General features: G+C 40.1%; 1 protein-coding gene across 1 annotated transcript in view; it reads right to left on the reverse strand.

Annotated features, from left to right (window-relative positions):
• Nucleotides 1-1567: 1567 nt before the first annotated feature.
• The window catches only part of TSPAN13 (tetraspanin 13), a 28656-nt gene continuing 9044 nt past the window's right edge, over nt 1568-21179 (reverse strand). The window contains exons 2-6 of the mRNA XM_008148449.3: nt 9853-10020; nt 9121-9201; nt 7887-8000; nt 6449-6562; nt 1568-2691 (exon numbers count right to left, since the gene is read on the reverse strand). Of these exons, the coding sequence (XP_008146671.2) occupies nt 2617-2691; nt 6449-6562; nt 7887-8000; nt 9121-9201; nt 9853-10020 (552 nt within the window). The 3' untranslated portion in view covers nt 1568-2616. The remainder of the gene's footprint in view (nt 2692-6448; nt 6563-7886; nt 8001-9120; nt 9202-9852; nt 10021-21179) is intronic.

Raw genomic sequence — 21179 nt, forward strand, 5'->3', positions numbered from 1 at the left:
AATTTATGTCACATGAGCTCAGGTTTTAGAAATTATAGCTTAACATTTTTCCTTCATATTAGCATTATACTATCTAATTAAAATCGCACCTGTAACTTCAAGGCTGACTGGGCACATGTTCTGAGAAACAGTCCTCTAAATGGAATATGTGAATGAGGCATAAAGAGAAATGTATAAGAGCATTATAGTTTCTTTTTTAAAATAATTCTATAGTTTACAGCCCTAAAGATGTATGCTTCCCAGACTCTGGTTTGTAGATAGGTTGACCCAAATAAAGGCCATAGAAATTAGAGCACAAACCAAGGCTATAGGTTTTTGTTTTTGTTTTTTTCTCTCTGAAATAGCCCTTTCCACATATAGTCATGTGTACCAAGAAAATTAATATGTGAGAAGATTCCAGAAACTCACGTGAGGTTCAAAATGTCACAAGGCAAACAGGGAAACACAGCAAAGATGTGGTTCCAAAGTTCCACTTAACTTCGTGCGTCACTTACAATCCCATCGGATGGTGTAAGAGGGAACGTGGTTAGGTGGCCAGTGCTTGACATGACATTGAAGGATAACAGAATAGGCTACCCCCCCCCCCCATATGCCTCTTAGGCATCAAGATCATTTTGAGCTGATTATGTCTGAGAAAGAGCAGACACAGGAGAAGCTCTGAAAACTGAGGAGTTTATCCTTCCGTGGGGGACATTGACATTTACAGTGGAAATCTCCTTTTGTAGGGTGTCCCGTCTCTGTACCAGGAAGGATGACTCTAAATTACAAGAAGCTCTTATCAATGTAGAAGTGGCTGACGTAGTTCTGCGTAACAAACGCCACCTGTCCTTTGTTTACTGTGCTGCTCCTGGCAGCCCCCATAACTGGCCTACACACACACACACACACACACACACACACACGCACGCACGCACACGCACACGCACACACCTTTCTTTTGCCTTTAACTAAAGATGGTATTTAAGATGGTGGCCTGAGCCATCTCAGGGAGTTACAGTCTTTCTGGGTATCCCTTATGTATGCAAGAGGTATACAATGTGAATACACTTCTGCTTTCCTCTTGTTAATCTGTCTTTTATTACATGGGTTCTCAGATAAGAGCTCAGAAAAGTACAGGGAAGTTATTTTCCTCCCCTACATTATGGGAACTGCATGACTCGGTTTTCTTGAAAGGTGAGCCAGTCTTCCGTCCTGGAAGTGATACACACACACTGTACTCTAAAATTCTATACATCAACCATTTACCCTCTTTCTTGGTCTAAAACCCATCAAGACAATTACCAATAAAACACCATAGATAGAATGCAAGAAATGAGTAATTTTCAGTAACAGGAGAGAACTTACATATTTTCCCATATAAATATGAATGACTTCCCTTTTAAACAAAACAATTCTCACCATGGAGAAGATATTAAACACTGAAACATTTTAAGAAAGGACTTGGAGATGACTACGGTAAATATTAGCGCTAGAATTTCATTTCCATGGCTGGATAATGCACTAAAATGGCAATACTCCAAATCGAAGAGAACCCAACGTAAAAAGGCAAAAAACCCATTTCACTTAATTCACGTGTTCAATTCTTCCATTACTTTATTTTAATTCAAGCACTCATACACGAAGAAAGGTTACCTTCCTTTAATTTTTTAACATAATATACAGAACCCACAATACTATTTCAATTTCAAATTATGGGAGGTCACATTGAAATATGCTTGGATTTGACAAGCTGATGTTACAATACTGAAAAATTTCATGAAAAATTTATTTAACAATTTGTAGATAATCAAATATCTTTTTGCTACGTGGGCCGAAGCATTAACAGTAACTTGTTTAAAAATGCAGTCTTTTGGACTTCAAATTACTATAAAAGAATATCAAGATTACACAGATATACTTTCTGAATTTCTCAAACGCATTCCATTTTGGAGGCTGAAGGCAAATGTTACACATTAGAGCATTCATGAGACCATTTCTCCTTCGCACTTACCTGTAAAACTCAAAAACTAAACCAAACTTTCCTAAAGACATAGCTACCTCTAGAATACATTAGTGTAATCATAAAAGACCACTAGAACTACATTATCACTTTTATGTTAATTTTCACCACAAAACATACTTTCTAAAAACACAAAAAAATTGGGAATTTGATTTCCCGTTCTGAACTTAACATAACAGAATCTCATACTTACTGGCTTTAATAAACTTGAACTCTTTTTTTTTCCAATAGGAACTATCTACACAGCACAGTGCTACATACAATGAGTTATTCCAGTCAGATGTGTATTTAGAATCACAATATGATTAACACAGTAGTGCCATACAAAGTGTTTCTGCAGATAAAAAAAGCCAAGAAAGGCCACAGTGGACAGTGCCGGACACTGTGAATACAGTAGGTTACAGGTACCACTGAGGTTCAGAGAGACCACAAGTTTCTTTTTGTTTTTCAGCAATGGAAAAAGAAAAACATTCAGAGTGACATAAGAGTAAAAATATACAAATCCACTGTCAATAATGAAATTTTTCAGATACTGTTTCCTTAAACAGGCAAATTAACGTAACTTAAAGTTAGCTGGGAACAAGATCAGAATGTGAGACGTTTTCCTGGCTTTCTCATCAAAGGAATGCACTAGGGTTAGCACGAGGATCTTTCTGGTTCCTGTATCTGTAGGTCAGCCAAACACCCAGAATCTGGAATAGAAGGGGAAAAAAAGGAGAAAGAGAAAGTAACAGTTGTGTATATTTATTTAAATATCTCTAAAGCACTTAGTATTATTTGTTCAAAATAGAAGAACCCCCCCCCCAAAAAAAAAAAAGAAATGTAGTCAGTAATCCAAAAGGGAGGCCCTAAGAAAGAGTAATATAAACACTGTGGTAGGATGGATATGGCCCTCCAAGGATGTCAAGATCATAATCCCCAGAACCTGCAAATGTCACCTTAGGTAGTAACATGGACTCTACAGAAGTGACGGAGTTCACGATCTTGAGATTGGGAGATTATCTGGGTGGGCTCAGTGATATAATCACAAGGCCCCTTTATTAGAGAGAGACAGGAAGGATAAAATCAGAGATATAGAGAAAAGGCGATGTGATGACATCTCGGAAGCAGCTGTACGCAGAGTCAGGGAGAGAAGATGCCACCCTGCTGGCTCTGAAGATGGAGAAAGGGGCCAGGAGCCAAGGAGTGTAGGCCACCCTTAGAAGCTGGAAAAGGCAAAGGAACAGGATCGCCCCTAGAGCCTCCAGAAGGAGTCTCTATTGTAAGCTTTCAACCTCCAGAAGTGTAAGGTAATAAATGTGTGCTGCTTTAAGCTACTACCTCTGTATTTATCAGTTAGAGCAGCAATAAAAAGCTAATACAAACACTAACTTGTCTGAATAGCTAAAATATCAAAGATTTGGATAATTCAGAAACAAACTGGGCTCAGCAACAATTAAACAATAACAAAAAACTATATAATATATAAATTTTCCTACACAGATCATAACTGACAAATCTCAGAGAGAATGGGGGGGGGGAGGGGGAATAGAAAGAGATTAACCAATGAACTTACATGCATATATGAATAACCCAGGGACATAAATGATAGTGCTGTGAAGGTGGGGGGGGGGGGGGGATGCGAGGTGGAGGTAGTCAATGGGGGGGGAGGGGCGGGAGGGAGACATCTGTAATACTTTCAACAATAAAGATAAATTTTTTTAATATGTTATAATTTCTACCTCTCCAAGGGGTGATGGGGGTGAAGGGAAGGGAAGGCTATAATTTTAGAAAATAAATTGTTATTGTGCCATGTCCCACACCAGTCTCACTAAAGACTTAACCAATATAACTTCATTTTTTAAATTAAGATATGTGTTAGTTCTGTTTCTGTTACCTTGAAGTTGATTTATTTAAAGTAATACAAATTTTTTGGAAAAAAACAACAAAATTTTAAGGCAACAAAATGAATTTCAAGTTATATTTCCCACTTTTGATCTGTGCCAACTTTTAATCTAAATCTTGTTTATTTGATTTCATAACTACTCACTAGTTCCTTAAACTACTTCTGGAGAATTATGTTAAGTCCCCAATTTTCTCCTTTTTCCATAATGATAATTGCTGAGTTGCTGTATAATTCACGACTGGCAATGTGTACAGCTACACCACGTGGGGGCTTATGGAACTATGCTTTATGAATTGAATCAAGAAAAAATAAGCCTAATTTAAGGAAGTGGAATGTCCGGTGTGACGTCTGCATGACTGGGGAATTTACTTAAACACAGAGAGTACTTTGTAACAGGCTCTGTTCTACACGCCTTACAAATTCATACCATCCTCCCCAACACCCCGACAAGGTAGGCACTATCATTCTCCTCATTTTACCAGTGGGGAACTGAGGCACAGAGAGGTTAACTAGTGGGTAAGAGTCACACAGGTCCTAAGTGGTAGAACCGGGTTCCAATCTGGAGTCCATGCTCTTAATCGAGTTTGTGGTTTTCTGTGAGAATCTGATGTGTTTACTGGCTGTTCTCCTGGTGACATTTCACCTACATTTCAGCTCTGCTGGTTGTTATAATACTGACAATACTTACACCCCCTGTTGTCAAACAGCTACTTCTCTGACACTCCCCAACCTGCCCCAGCATCACTTCCCTGACCCTGCCTGGGAACACTGGCACCCAGGGACCTTCCGGTTAGAATTTTGAGATTATTAAATATTCTTATTATCATCCCTGGACATATGCCGATTGTGTAAGCTCTGGTCCTTCGGGAAAACAAAGCCATTGAGTAAAAATACTCATAACCTGGAGTCATATTACTCCAATTCAGCTTTAAGTGAGGAAACAGGCCAATCCCTTCCTTTGCCCCAGGGCTGAACCAGTAGCTCCTCCCACAATCCCCAAGCAGAGAGCCTGGAAGGTAGGCTACACCCAAAATGCAAAAAGATCTACGTTAGAATCAACAGGGTTTTGAGCTTACAAACATGCTCATGACTAGTCCTGATGGTGAACTCGGTTGGCTCTGGAACCTACACCCCGTAACCGTGAGTTGCCAAAGGGCTGTTGATAACATAGAAATGTAGAGTATGCAGGAATAAGCCTATACTCATTTTACTAAGTATAAATATAGAAAGGCAGAAAGGAAATATGCCAAAATAGAAATATTCACTATTTTCTGAGTAGGTCATTTTAGTTAGTGGATATATTTAATCTTTCATCTTCATAATTTTCTGTATTTTCTAAAGTTTCTACAAAGAACATGTACTAATTGTCATACCTTTTTTTCAGATTCTTAATCAATGCTACTTTGGTAGGTTAAATTTATTTTCAGGTATTAATAGTTCAAATCAAATCATCGTTTCACCTATGATAGGAAATCATCAGTTATTTACTTAAATCTGTGATTCTGTGAAATACTGAATAAAATTTTTTAAACAAGTTTAAAGTGACAGAGCCTATAAAATATTCATTATCCAGAAGATATCAGGTTACATAAATTATTATTAAAATCTCTAGCTGGGTTTCAAAAGGACATGGTATATAAAATATTGAACAGGATTCCCTGAAAGAACACTTCAGAAATCTAAGACTCATGAGTTTATATTCTTAACAAATTTTAATTTTTAAAAACAGCAGGAGGAGAGACGCATAGGCAGAGCACAGAGGGTTTTTAGGGCAGTGGAAACTATAGCATGATACTATAATGATGGAAATGGGCCAGACATTTGTTCAAACCCACAGAAGGTATATCCAGAGTGAACCCCAATATAAACTATGGACTTTGGGTGATTATGACGTGTCACTGTAGGTTCATTCGCTGTAACAAATGTATCACTAATGGTGAGTCATAGTGATAATGGAGGAGGCTATGCATATATAGGGCAAGGGGTATGTGGGAAACCTCTGTACCTTTCTCTCAATTTTGCTATGACCCTAAAACTGTTCTTTAAAAAAAACCAGCCCAGTTTAAAGAAAATAGGCATAACTGAAGGTCGTGTGATCTGGTGAGAAGAAACGGAGCTGCTCAAAAGAAAAAAAATTCTCAAAATAATTTCCAGATATAAAGAAAAATACCATGCGGCAGCATTCTGATAACTTGAATCGAGCTAGTGGCGTACGTGGAGAGTGCTCATTCCAGTTTTTCTCTATCTGTATTAAGTTCTCATGACTAAAGTTTGTGTTTTCTTGTTTGTTTTTATTTTTTTTTAAATATGTTTTTATGGATTTTAAAGAGAAGGGAAAGGAGGAGAGAGAAACATGGATTGGCTGGCTCCTACTGGGGGTCAAGCCCACAACCCTGGGCATGTGCCCTGACCAGGAATCAAACCAGGGACCTTTGGATACATGGGACTATGTTCAACCAACTGCGCCACACTGGCCAGGTTAAGTGATGGGTTAAGGTAAAATGCCACATACAACAAGAAACCCTATGACGAAGAAGGGAAGCCATTGAGTTATTTGCACGTACCTCTGTAAAACTGAAGAACAGGCCAATGCCCCCGACAAATCTCAAAACCTCTCCCGCATATTTTCCGATTATCGGAGCACACGTGGAGCAGGGGTGGCCGCTTTTCATACAGCTCTGAATCAAGTAAAGAGAAGAACTTTTGTTTCAACGTCCATTTATACAGAGCGGATAAAAACCGCACCCCCCAAAACAAATTAACGCCTGGAGAATTCTATCCCATTTGGGCCCTTGGTTCTTCAGGAGCATCCAAAATTCAAAGACGGCTCTTAAGATGCCCCCTCCCAGTGCCCACGCCCTGAAGAATTGCCCTCTTGAGTGTGGATGGGATTTTTGAATACTATGGATAGTCAGGTTCGTGTTTATGTTGCATTACATAAGTAACTGTCTTCACAGAACGGAGAGATCGCCATGCCGACGCTGATGCCACCACATTATGAGATGGCGGCATAGTCAGACCTAAGAGTAGCCCCTGGGCGCGGAGAGACACCCAGCAAGAAAACAAGACTTCAGTCCTACGATCACCAGGAGCTGACTTCTGCCCACAACTCCTGAGCTTGGCAGAGGACCTCCCCCCCTCCCAACCCCCCCACCCGCCCCCCACCCCCCGCCTCAGATGAGACCGCAGCCCCAGCCAACACCTGCATTTCATCCTGGTGGGATACCGAGCAGAGGACCCAGCGACGTCATACCCAGATTCCTGACCGAGGGAAACTTGGGTAATAAATGGGTGTTGTTTCAAGCCACTACATTTGTGACAACATATTACCAGCAATAAGAAACTAATAATCCCCAAAAAAGAAACCTCATTGAGGGCATATCAAGCTCAGGGTTCAGAGGGGTGGTCATAGGAGTTTCCCCCCAAATATGAACACATGTGAATGTCCTAAGAGAGCCAAGCTCCAAGTCCATCCTCAGACAGGAGCAGTTGGCACCGGGGCTGGCCTGGACAAAAGGATGGCTCTCATTGGTCCATCACCAGCTCAGCTCCCAAAAAGAAAAAATCAGGAAGTTGTGCTGGGGAAGAAGGGAGGGAAAAAAAGTTACTTCCATGTGCCTTCCACCAGAGGATGTTTAGTAGTTAAAAAGTCCAATTTAGCATAGACCACCTACCACCCCGATATTTTTTCCAAACAAAGATATTTAGATGCCGCCTCTGACCTCTAAGGCGGGTCTGCTGTTATTTCTCTTTCACACCCTGTTCTAGGAAGAGGTGAATAAGAAGGAATTAGGGGCAAAGACCTAAAAGCATCTGTGTTTAGCAGGCCCCTGGAATATTCAGTAATCACAGAAGTAGATATTTGAGGACAAATGATACATGGCATATAATTTAGGCAAAGCATTTTTAAAATACAATTCAGCACGAGAAAGTTCATTTCTTCTATGTTCATCATTATTCACATGTATGTAGTATGTCTCCAAAAAAATGTTTTATACTTACAGCCAGACAGGTATCATTTGCGTTAAAACTTCGGAACCCACAGCAGTTCAAATTTCTCTGGATGTCATCACGAGCACTTGCTGTATTGTTCCAACCAACTTCCAGAAGCTGACCCTAGAACAGCCATTGAACATACACATTAAAATGTGTCATCCCGGAAAAAAATGTATAAATCTACAGCCTGCAATTTTTAATACCGCATGTGCCTAAAACAGGGGTTGGGAACCTCTGGCCTGTAGGCTGTATAAGGCCCATGAAATCATTTGGTCCGGCCCTGCCAAGGCATTAGGGGTGAGTTAATTAAATGTTTGACCACATAGAGCAGGCTAATTTTTAAGTTGATAATTTTGTACGGCCCACGAATGATGCTATAAATATCCAAATGGCCTTGGGCAGAAAAAGGTTCCCCACCCTTGACTTAAAATAAATATTCTTTTGAAGACCATTAAAATTTTTTGAAGGGTTATACTTCCATCTGCAACAAAAATTAAGGCCCTGTTTCTATCCCAAGAATAAAAACTCTTAAATTTTACATGCAATTTAAAAGAACCGGTTGGTTGAAAGGCATAATCCTCGGAGTATAACAAGAAAAATTTTCCATTGCCCCAAGACTGAGACCCATATGCTTCTACAAATTACTCTGAAAAGATTAATTGTAGAAAGGAACCATAAACATTCTGGAGTAAATGTTTCATTGCATAATGGTGAGGAAAGAATGGGTGAACATCTGTTAGCATTATTGCTTTTTTACCCAGTGGGGCAAACCTTTTCAAAGATGCAAAAATACAGCAACAGTTCTAGGATTCCAATCAGCCCCACTAATGCAGTGATTCTCAACTGGCATGTCGCAAGAATTTTCAAAACATGCAATACCTGACTAGTCAGCAACCATGACCTCTTTTCCCTTAAATTGTCAAATAAAAAAATAACAACAGCCAACACAACAATATCTATCTGGTGTGAGTGAATCAAAACTATACCTATTTTTTGTCTGATAGGCAAAAATTGTATTTTTCAGTGTGCCGCAGAATTTTAGTAATTAGTTTATGTGTGCCCTGAGATGAAAATGGTTGAAAAATCAATGGACTGATGCAATCAGGAACAAAATATTTTAGCTATATCGAGTGCAATGGCATTCTGTGCAAGAAGAGATTATTTTTCAATTATGCCTTCCCCTTTTTTCCTACACATACTATGCGGCAGAATAAAGTAGATGGGAAAAGTCTCTGCTTACCTGTTGCTCCTCGTTCAGGGCTAAACAAGCACACGATACAGAAAATTGAACAATAAATACAAGTAAGAGAATGATCATGTACTGAGAATTAAAGTTAAGGTTATTTCTCAACACTGTTAAAACAACATAAAACAGAGGTACTGACAGCTTTAGAATGTACCAGAAGGAATTCAGCCAGAAAGCAGAACAAATGGCACTTAGAGAAAGTTTAAATAGAATTCACATTATTATTATTTTGATAATACACTGTAGTTACAAGTTCACATAGAAAAATATTGACAGCAATGGTAATGATTTAACTAAAAGCCGACCGATAAGAATTTCACCGAGATTAAAATAAAATTCTTACATATATAAAATAGGAAATAGGAATAGGTAAACATATATATCACTGTAAAATTCTCAACCAAATATTCATATGTTGGAAAAGGCTAAGAAGTTACTGAATTAGTTCAGTATAACTGAACTTGCAATACATAAACAGAACTATAATGAACTTGCAAAATATATTCTTCATGATGTGCACAGCAGAGACTGGAAATATGCAAATACACAATAATTTCACCTTAAGAAATGCTCCTAATGTTGGCTGAACAAATGCATATTAGGCTTGCAAGGAGTTTCTGACAATTTCCTAGTGATAATTTTAAGTAGTCATAGTGATGAAAGACTAATCGATAAAAGTAAGAACAAACCCAGTTGGGGTAACAATCCCCCTTTAAGAAAGGATACAAAGAAGAGCAACACCTGGTGGTGTTTCACAGCGCCGATCAGCCCCACCAAGGCAATCAGGAACAAGAAGATGCCCACGGCAATGACCACGCCGACCACCCGGAGACTGGAAATCAGCCCGAAGCCAATGCCCCAGGCAGCAATTCCGATGAGCAGCAGACTCACCAACTGCAAGAGCAAACAAACAGGGAGGCAAGAGAGAGAGGGGACAGCATCAATTTGATATAATAATATCAAGAACATTTTTCAGGCACCTGCTTAGTATCTTATAAATGACTGTTAATACTCAACACTGGAATGCACACAAGATCTCAGTAGATAGCCTTGCGTTAGCCAATTACACCAACCCCCAGTCATGCTTTAAAAAAAAACTAACAATAACCTACAAAAATTATTATGGAGCCCCTCAGAGGTCCTCTGGTTTATACTAAGTCTAACTGATTTCTACTTAAGTTTTTGAAATAATAGCACATATAAAGCTCCTAGACTCCAATACATTTCATTCCAACATGCTGATTTCTTCACATTGAAATCATGTATCTTTCTGGTTGGACCGCACCCTTCTCTGTGATGCCTTCCTACTCCCCAACAAACTAAATTAATCTCACCCTTCTCTGGGCAACCTGAGAATAAGCTCCCCTCCCCACCATCTTTCCACCTTTTCATTTATCTCCCCAGAACCTATCACAGAACCTGGTCATGGGGGACAATCAAAAGTTTCTCACAGAGTTGTTGCTGAAAGAAAGTGCTTTAGGTGCCATTATCTATTCTACTAGAATTCATATACATTGATCCTTGAGCAACACAGGTTTGAACTGTGTGGGTCCACTTACACGCAGACTCTTCTCAACAAATATCTACAGCACTGTAAATGCATTCTCTTCCTTACTATTTTCTTGTTAACGTTTTTCTTTCCTCTAGCTTATTTTGTTGTAAGAATACAATATATAATACATATAACCTATTCAAAATATGTGTTAATCAACTGTTTATGTTATCAGTAAGGCTTCTGGTCAACAGCAGGCTGTCAGTGGTTTAGTTCTAGGGGAGTCAAAAGTTATACATATATTTTTAACTGTTTGGGGGTCAGTGCCCCAACCCCTGCATTACTCAAGGGCCCACTGTATGGAGAGAAACCGTTAGAACTTTCCGGATGAAAGGAATATTATGTATTCAGAGTAAAAATGGCATTCTGAGTATAAATTATTTTATATTCCAACTAGTGGCCCAGTGCATGAAATTCGTGCACATAAAAAGGGAATTAGAGGAAATATTTTAATATTGCGAGTATCCGGCTCCCTCCTCCCTTCTGTTATGAGTCTGGGCCGGTGTCTGCGGGGACGCAGGGTCAAGTCCCACTGGCACCACAAGACCCAGAGTCAAGTCCCCGCCCACCTGTGTGGGCCTCAAAATCGCGCGAGACCCAGACCCACCGGCGCCCATGGGGACACAGCATCAAGTCCCCACCCACCTGCGCACGCCTCGCTGCGCATGCAGCCTCCTGGTGAACAGTCGTTCGGCGTGAGGGCATCATGACCACAGGCATTTTATATATATATATAAAATTTTATTTATAAAAAAGTGGGCAAAAGTAGATTTGTAGTTGCATTGTGATATTCTTCTGAACTAATAAAGCTATTGTAGTCTTCATAACCTGCATGTTTTTTTCCATATGAATAACTGTAAGCCTACTTTTGCCCACTTTTGTATATTATAAAACTAAACCAAGTGAAGAGAGAGAACACATGCCTCAAAAATCTGTCATTACCTAAAAAACTCAAAGTTACAATTACTTCTTTAAAATAACATGTAAATCAATAGCGTGCATATGAAGATTATAATTAGCTGGTGAAAAATATAGCTTAGATCTGTGGGAAAAGTGGGGATGAGGGAACAGGAATGAGATAGGATCTTCAATTCAGTGGAAAGTCCACCATTTCCTGGAACAACTTGATAGACTAAAAACCAGTTGGGAGAAATCAAAATGAATAAAAATATAATATTTTTAGCACTATTTCAAGGCCTAATAAAAACTTTCAAAGTAAAAAATAAATCACCACTCATTCCAATGAGTCTTTTTATACTCAAATGTATAATTTTTGATACATGTGATCATAGTTTACTAGACACAAATTTCAAATGACTTGGCATATATAACTTCGCACACAGGTAGAGATACCAGTCAAACGCCTAAATATCGACAAACAGTACATATATTTGTATCTGTATCCATTTATTACAAAGAAGCAAAACTTGAGAATGAAAGTAACTCCCAGAAGCAGGACAGACACAGTGATGGGGGCACAGGGCTTCTCCTCCAGTGCAGTTAGTTCACACTGAAAGCTTTTCTTTTTAGAAGGAGAGGGGGAGGGAAAATATTCTCACAAATACTGCTACCCAGAAATGTGCATAGTCCCTCTCGTTTTCTCAACGGCTTCTTAGCAGCAGGTCCATTGGCTTCTGTCTCATTTTTATCATTTCACTCGCCATCTTCTCAGCACTTCGAACCACCTTGGGTGAGAAAAAGTCCTCTCTGCCCCATCACAAGTGAGCTTATTTCTGACTCGGTGGCATCCAAATATAGCACGTTTCCTTTCACAAGGTGCAAAAGGCAGAACCTGAAGGAGGTGTGAAGCAAGAAGGGCGAGACGATGCAGGGACAGGCCTCACCTCAGGGAGGAGAGAGGGCTATGCTTAGCATCTTGACTGCATCATCGAACCAAATAGAAGATGGTCCACGCATCCAAGTGCCTGGCGGTATCAGTCAGGGTCTCCAGAGCACCAGAACTAATAGGATATTTATTTAGAGAGAGATTTACTTTAAGGACTTGGTTCATGCAATTGTGGGGACTTGTAAGTCTGAAGTTTATAGGGCAGGGTGGCAGGTTGGAAATGCAGGTAGGATCTCTATGATAGTCTTTAGACAGGATTCCTTCTTCCTTAGGAAACCTGAGTCTTTGTTCTTAATGCTTTCATTTTTTTTTATATTGTAAATGAGGCCCACAATACGGAGGATAATTTGCTTTACTTGAAATCAATTGAATGTGAATGTTAATCACATCTAAAAAAATACCATCTCAGCAACATTTAGACTAGCGCTTACACAAACATCTGAGCCTCACAGCCTCGCCAAGTTGACATGTAAAATTAACCAGCACACATGCCAACTTCAAGTCCTGGATATGATCTCTAGGTCTTAATTCAATTAAATTCAGGGGCAGCACTATCACTCTATCTTTCTTTATTTGAGTCTTAGAGCCAAAAAGTTCTGAAGCATGAATAATATGATAGCTAAAAGTCTTCTCACCCCACAGTTTTAAAGAATCCTTTGGGACTCATACCAAATCCTTACTATATTAATGAAGTTCTGACCACAAGTTAAATATTCATGCACCAATGGTGGATGTCCACTGTGCCCTAAAGCCAGAGGTAAGACATCCCGACGAGAACCAAGGTCGGAAACTTTCTCTGTCAAGGGCCAGAGATTTACCATCTGGCTTTGTGGATCACTGTTCAGCTGTAACAGGAAAGCAGCAATAGAAAATGCCCACATAAATGAGCAGGGCAGGGTCCAATAACACTTCATTTAAAGACGTGAAATGTAAATTCATGTAATTTTCATGTGTAACGAAAATATTCTTCCTTTGATTTTTTTTCAACCATTTAAAACTGTAAAACCATTCTCAGCTGGCAGGCTAATTCCATCATAGGCAATGGAATGGATGTGGCCCGTGGGCTGTTCATTTGTGGACTCTTGTTCTAGAAATCAGTGTAGGAGGAAATGAAAACTTACAAGTCCCTACAAAGAATCGAGAAGTCAGAGATTATCTAAAGATGGGTCAGAGTTCAGAGAGTAATCCAAAACATTCAGATGACTAGAACAGGCCAAAGATACAGTAAAGGAGCAGGTAGTAGGCTGAAAAATGCCCATCCACGCTGTGACTATTACCTTACACAGCAACAGAACAGAGAGTATCGTATATGACAAAAGATGTGACCTAATTAGGATCTTATCCTGGATTATCAGGTGGGCCCCAAATTGTCATCACAGAATCCTTCCTGCTACAGATACTTTAAGATATTGAGAAAGACTGTAACATTTAATTTAAACACATAGCTGAGCACAGAGAAACCGTGAGAAACTCACACAGGCCAGAAAGGGAGAACTGAAAGTCAGAACTAGAAGCAAACAAGTGGGGCTGTGGGGGGGCCCAGGAGAGGGTGGGAAGGACTTCCAGTCCCTTAAAGGGGAAGGATTTGAGTTTTAAACCAGGCAGAACCAGGAAGTGAAACCAAGACCCTTACCCAGGAAGGACCTCCAGAAATCTGTATTTCCAGTGGAAGGGGTTGTAGAAAAACCACACCACTACACCCAGGAAGAGAGTCAAGATTTTCAGTCTCTGCAAAACACCTTCTGCAAGAGAGAAACACCAAGCCTACCATGCCCATGTCTAGAGTCTAAATGTACACGCCCCAGGCATGCAACAACCTTCAAGCCACGCAATTTAGATAAAAGGTGATCACAGACTGTAATGCAATTAGGAGAGAAAAACTCACAGAAACAAATCCAAAATGACTCAGGAGGGGCGCTTCTGAATCCCAGTCCTGATACCATTCCCAAAGAAAAAATAAAATAAAAACTTGGTCGATCAAAAAATCACAAAACACAAAGAAAAAAAATCTAACAGAGATGCAAAAGAAGAATTAGCATTCCCAAGACCTTGAGGTAATAGAACCAAATAAATGACACTAAAATTAAACTCACTAAAAAAGATAAAAGGAATAAAAACAACACGGGGGAAAAGCAGAACTATATTTAAAAATGCAGACCTGAAAAAGAGCCAAACAGAGCAAGTCCAATAAAAACAGAAAGAAGGGAAACATTTAACAGGAAAGATAAATAAAGCTTCATTAAAAAAGAAAGAAATTGATAAGCTTTCAGCAAAATCATTTTTCAAGAAAAAGAGGAGTAGACACATATCAGGATTTCCGCAGCCTTATTTGTAATAGTAATAAATTGAAAACCTCAACACCATGACAAGGGAATTCATAAACTGGTGTGATCACATAGTAGAATACAAATGATTTTGATCCATTTCTATTAAGTTGATAAATTTCAAACATAAAAGATCTGAAAAAATTGTATAAATATTGATAAAGCATGTATATATGTATAAATTTTCAAACACAAACAATACCATATCTATTCTTGGTGGTTGATTAACAGGTCAAATTGTCATAAACATATAAATATGTGTGGAAATGACAGATGTTGATTTCAGGATGGGAACTTCTTTTGAGAGGAGAAAAAATGGGAAATGGGATGGAGAGCGCATATTATTTTCCGTGCATATGAAATATTTCCTGATTAAAACTAGCTTCGAAAATTTAACAGAACCAATTTTACATTCTTCTGCTTTGCTTTCCTCTGAAAATTGGTCCAGCTTTCCTTATCCAGTTTGTCCTCACTATTTCCCAAACACAGCTACTTACATCACGATCACATCTGTCTCTCAGATATTTCTCATTAATTCCTATCTGTGCATCTCCAAGTACTATCCACATTCTCTCCTACAATTTGCTCCATTTAGGGAAAAGAAAGGCTTTTGAAAAGGTGGTATACATCTGAAGTCAGTAGGCAATACTTCATTGCATCTCCACTTGTTTATGACAGAAAGCAAAGCTGAGGGTCATACTTGGGTGCTCTTATGTATGGAACAAGATACCACCCTATCACCCCCTTCTCATATCCAGTTCCCAAGCACACGCACCCGCCTGCACACGTTACACACACACACACACACACACACACACACACACACACAAATACACATTCTCACTTGTAAGCTGGGAGAGAAGGTAGCTTTAACTGTTCAATGCACAACAAATTTTAAATTTATTACTACAATTATGAAACTGTCCAAACATAAACTTATTTGAGCTAATCATTTTCTGATAAACCTGCAAAGTATGTCAGTTTTTTTTTACTTAAAAAATTTGAAAACAACATAAATGTTTTCTTGTATGTGACCGGTATTTTCAACACATTATAACAAAAATCCCCCAAGTAGTCATAATTCACTTTTTAAATTAGAAGTAAAACCTGATGATTTATGATAGGCAACTAAATAGATTTGATTATTAGCCTCTTTAACTGTTACTATAAAGGAACTCTTTAAAGATAATAATTAAACTATTTCTGAGTAGTGGTAATTACGTTATGGTCGGTTTGTAATTTTTTAGAGAATGGGATTATAATGAAGTCTCCCAAACTAGCGATCTAACCATTGTTAACTTCCAATAAAATTAATTCTAACTGTATCATTTAGAAGCCTCTGTTTGTCACTGGAACTTGGTAGACACAGAAACTGCAGGAATCTTTTGTTCAACAACAACAGTTTCCTTAGGAGACCATTGTAATAGAAAGTAAATTTAGACCCATGACAAATAGTTTCCTTCCCTTGAGACAGATGCTGATAAAAACAGATTATGGACCTGTTAGCTCGTTGATAGCAATGCTTTTATGAGCAGGAAGCGCCAACCTTTCCTGTTTTCCCTTTAAAACAAAGGAAAGTGAATCGCTTTTCAAGGAGAGATTACAAGAACTATAATGATGCCGAAGCAAGATTATAAGTGTGTCTACAAGTGGCATTGCTTCCCCAAGCAAACCCTAAGAGGTGGAGGCAAAACCATTGTACGCGCACACGGATAGATGGTGACTGGGAAGAAACAGCGGGCACTAGTGGAAAGGGCACAGCAATTCTCAGTCAAGGCTCACGAGACGGCCCAGAACACCGAGGCACAAAGCTACGGCCCGTGATCTGAGTCAGTCCCTTCATGTTAGAGGTGATAAATCAAAGTAGTAGAAGGACTGCCCAGTGACACAGAGGCACGACGGTGGGAAAGTTTTTGCTCGGCGCATTTTTTCTCCCTGTAGGATTACGTATATCATAGTGCCCAACAATACAGCTAAGTAATTTTTAACATTGAGGTGTAATGCTAAAGACAATATTATATTACCTAAGAAACTGTAGTTGTTTGGTTTTTTTTCTTTTTTCTTTGCAGCCAGATTGAGATGCATTTGAATAGCATCTCTTGAACTTACTCCCTATTAGACCTGGCTGTATGGTCAGGGATAAAAGAACAATGAGGTCCTCTAACTCAAACCACCTTCCTATGAGTCAACTACCAGGTTCATTTTGTGCTTTTTCTTTTTCTTTTGCCTGACCTAGAAATGTTGGCACATGCACTACATTCACACAAGTACACGGTGCATTGCCTGGAGTAGGGGAGCCAGAAGTTCTATTCTGGATTAAAAGCCTTTATCTTTTCACTCACTCCAGCAAATAAAATTGTTTAAAACTAATAAACATGTATTTTTGCACCTTCTGGGTTGATATATGCAATGACACTGTAGAATAAAGAAAAAAGTATATGTGCATAATGTTCTCCATAATTCAGTTTCAGTGGGTGCTGCAGTATTAAACCACCACACTAACCCTTTCAAATAATGAAGGAGTTAGCCAAATGTTTTAGAATTAGGAATAGAAGAACCAGACAAATTGCTGCCCGGAGAAGTGAGCTCTGTAGTGGACATCTGTTGCTTTTACAACCCAGATCATACGTTTCTTGTAAAACTCTTAATCATAGTGTCTCACCGGCCCCCTCCTACCACCACCAACAGCAGAGACACAAGATTCCGGCCCATCAATCATAGTTGCTCATCCTCCTATCCATAGTGATTGATCCATTGAATGGGTCCATAAACTAATAGGGTCCATCAGGATGTCCCATCTATCTATATACACTGAGTGGCCAGATTGTTATGACCACCCCATCAGTACTTCGTTGGGCCACCTTTTGCCTTCAATACTGCGGCGATTCTTCTTGGCATTGACTCCACGAGATATTGAAAGGTGATGCGAGGAATCTGACACCATGCCTGATGACTAGCACTGTCCAGTTCTGTGAGATTTGATGGCTGTGGAACCAGCTGCCTGATGGCTCTTTTAACTTCGTCCCACAAATTCTCAATTGGATTGAGATCTGGTGATTGTGGGGGCCACCTAAGCAAGGTAAAATCTCCCTCATGTTCTTGAAACCACTGCTGCACAATACGAGCACCGTGGCATGGTGCATTGTCTTGTTGGAAGAAGCCATCTCCATTGGGATACGCCATCAACATGATAGGATGAACTTGATCAGCAACAATACTTAGGTATGTTGTGCTATTCAGACGTTGTTCCACACGAATTAAAGGGCCCAAGTCATGCCAGGAAAACATGCCCCAAACCATAACACTGCCCCCACCAGCTTGAAGGGTTGTACTCATGCATGTGGGGTGCATGCTTTCATGCTGTTTCCGCGAAATTCTCGGAATAGGAGGATGAACAACTATGATTGATGGGCCGGAATCTTGTGTCTCTACTGTTGGTAGTGGTAGGAGGGGGCCCGTGAGACACTATGATTAAGAGTTTTACAAGAAATGTATGAGCTGGGTTGTAAAAGCAATAGATGTCCACTACAGAGCTCACTTCTCCGGGCTCCCCTACTCCAGGCAATGCACCGTGTACTTGTGTGAATGTACTGTATGTGCCAACATTTCTAGGTCAGGCAAAAGAAAAAGAAAAAGCACAAAATGAACCTGGTAGTTGACTCATAGGAAGGTCGTTGGAGTTAGAGGACCTCATTGTTCTTTTATCCCTGACCATACAGCCAGGTCTAATAGGGAGTAAGTTAAAGAGATGCTATTCAAATGCATCTAAATGCAACTGAAAACATGATTCATCGGACCACATGACTTTTTTCCAATGCTTGACTGTCCAATCCTTGTGTGCCTGTGCGAATTGGAGATGTTTTATCTTGGTAACTGCAGACAGCAAAGGTGTTCAAACAGGCCTTTGGCTTCCATACCCCATACAATGCAGTGTACAGCTAATTTGCCTACAAATATCAGGTGGTCATAATAATCTGGCCACTTAGTGTATATAAAAGCCTAAGTGATCAAAAGACCAAACGACCAGTCAACTGGTCGCTATGACGTGTACTACTACCAGGGTACAGATGCTCAATGCACAGGATCAGGGTCCCACGGTGCTCGTATTGTGCAGGAGTGGATTGGGCCTGTGGGGATCGGGCTCCCTCCTGTCTGGATCGGGCCTATGGGGATTGGGCTGAAACCGGCCACCCAACATCCCCCGAGGGTTTCCCGGATTGCGAGAGGGTGCAGGCCAAGCTGAGGGACCCCTCCAGTGCACAAATCCATGCACCGGGCCTCTAGTATATATAAAAGCCTAAGTGGTCGGCTGACCGGCCAGTAGCTATGACATGCACTGACCACCAGGGGGCAGGTGCTCAATGCAGGAGCTGCTGAGCAACAGCAACTTTGCAGAGTGCCCGGACCCCTCGGGATGTTGGACTGCCGGTTTCAGCTCTATCCCCGCAGGCCAGGCTGAGGGACCCCACCGGTGCACGAATCCATGCACTGGGCCTCTAGTATGATAATAAAGGGATATAAAAAGATTTTTGAAAATGGGCTCCTCTGGCATAGCAAGCTATAAGGACAATTAAAATGGATTCTGCCATCTTGCACATGTAAAGATCTAGCCTCAAAAATAATCTAAGCAGAGACAAGGTGAGCTGAGAAACGATAGAAGGAGCAAGAGAATTCTGGCCTTTTCTGAGCTTCTTGATCCAGTCACACTTGATGATACAACTACTGGATGTCCAATTATATTTATTTTAAGAGTTTATGCTACCTTGCCAACACATTCTTTTAAGCTCATCTATAACCCATGAAGAATTCTGGTTAATATAGGCTCCATTTTGCAAGCACGTACCATAAATTTTTTTAATGCCTGCAAATTTGCTTTGACTCTGTCTACCTTCACCACTGTGACCACCTTCCCAAACAACAAGGAAATCAATGAGCCAGAGAAATGTCCTAGGCCCGTGGTCGGCAAACTGCGGCTCACAAGCCACATGCGGCTCTTTGGCCCCTTGAGTGTGGCTCTTCCACAAAATACCACTGCCTGGGTGAGTCTATTTTGAAGAAGTGGCATTAGAAGAAGTTTAAGTTTAAAAAATTTGGCTCTCAAAAGAAATTTCAATCGTTGTACTGTTGACATTTGGCTCTGTTGACTAATGAGTTTGCCGACCGCTCTCCTCGGCCATCTTCTGCAAACACCCTTCCTACACTGACCAAATTTAACTCCAGCCTAAATTTTACTGCTGAGCAGGTCAGTGGTTGCCTGCAGACTGGGAACAGGGGGAGGGATTACAAAGGAGGATAAGCCAACTTTGGGGGGCGATGGAAATCTTCAACGTCTTGAATGTGATGATGGGTTCACAGGTGTGTGTGTCAAAATTCATTACATTTATATCTTAATGGGCAGTTTATCATATGTCAATCATACCGCAATTAAACTGTCCCCCCACTGCTATTCCCCCAAAAATGACTCAACTTTACCAGGCAAGAGCATTTTACAGCATCATCCTTCTGGCATGGAACAAACCATGATGGCTAGCGTTACAGATGCAATTTGGTGCCAAGGAAGAAAGTCACATCCAAGGATGATGGAGCAGGAAAACAGATGAAGACTAGGACTAGACAACATGCTTGAATTGTGCACCTGCTTTGGACATGTTGCTTCATGAAAATCATAAAGCTTAGTATTGAGTAGCAATGACTGGGTTTCTATTACTTACATTTGAACTCTGTTCCTAATACGGTGTTATCTAATGGTCTTTTCCTTAAAGCCAGCCTAAGATCAGGCCATATCCACACTGGCTATCTTTTGTTTCTAATTTTAGCATAAAGTCCAAATCCCAGCTTGACAAGTCCAAGAATGCAAAGGGTCTGGATTACCTCTGAGGTGATTCATGAGTCACTTTCCCACCTCCAGCCATACCTTGAATTCTTCTACACTTTAAGTGCCATACATTCAAGGCTCATGTAGACTTGATGGTCTTAGCATATGACTAAGTGCCTGGCACGAAAAAGGTACTCAAAATATACTGCTGGAGAAAAGAACTCGTAACATCACTCATCATGTGGTAAGGACCAGCAAAAGCTTACCCCCTAACCTATACAACATTTGCAGAGAAGAAATCCAGCCTCCTGATGTTCCAGATTATTCTTTCTCTATGAAACCTATAAAAAGATTTTCCTTCTTTCATTGAATATCTACATTTCAAAAACACAATGCAAAGAAAGACTGGAATTCTTTCTACAACAGCTAGTATTTTTTTCTTCTGAGCACCCAAATTCTACCAGGGCACGTGAGTGACTCTGAGGATAAAAGGGGACGTGGAACATTTGAAAAACC

Source organism: Eptesicus fuscus, chromosome 14 (assembly GCF_027574615.1).
Source record: "Eptesicus fuscus isolate TK198812 chromosome 14, DD_ASM_mEF_20220401, whole genome shotgun sequence".
Classification (NCBI taxonomy): domain Eukaryota; kingdom Metazoa; phylum Chordata; class Mammalia; order Chiroptera; family Vespertilionidae; genus Eptesicus; species Eptesicus fuscus.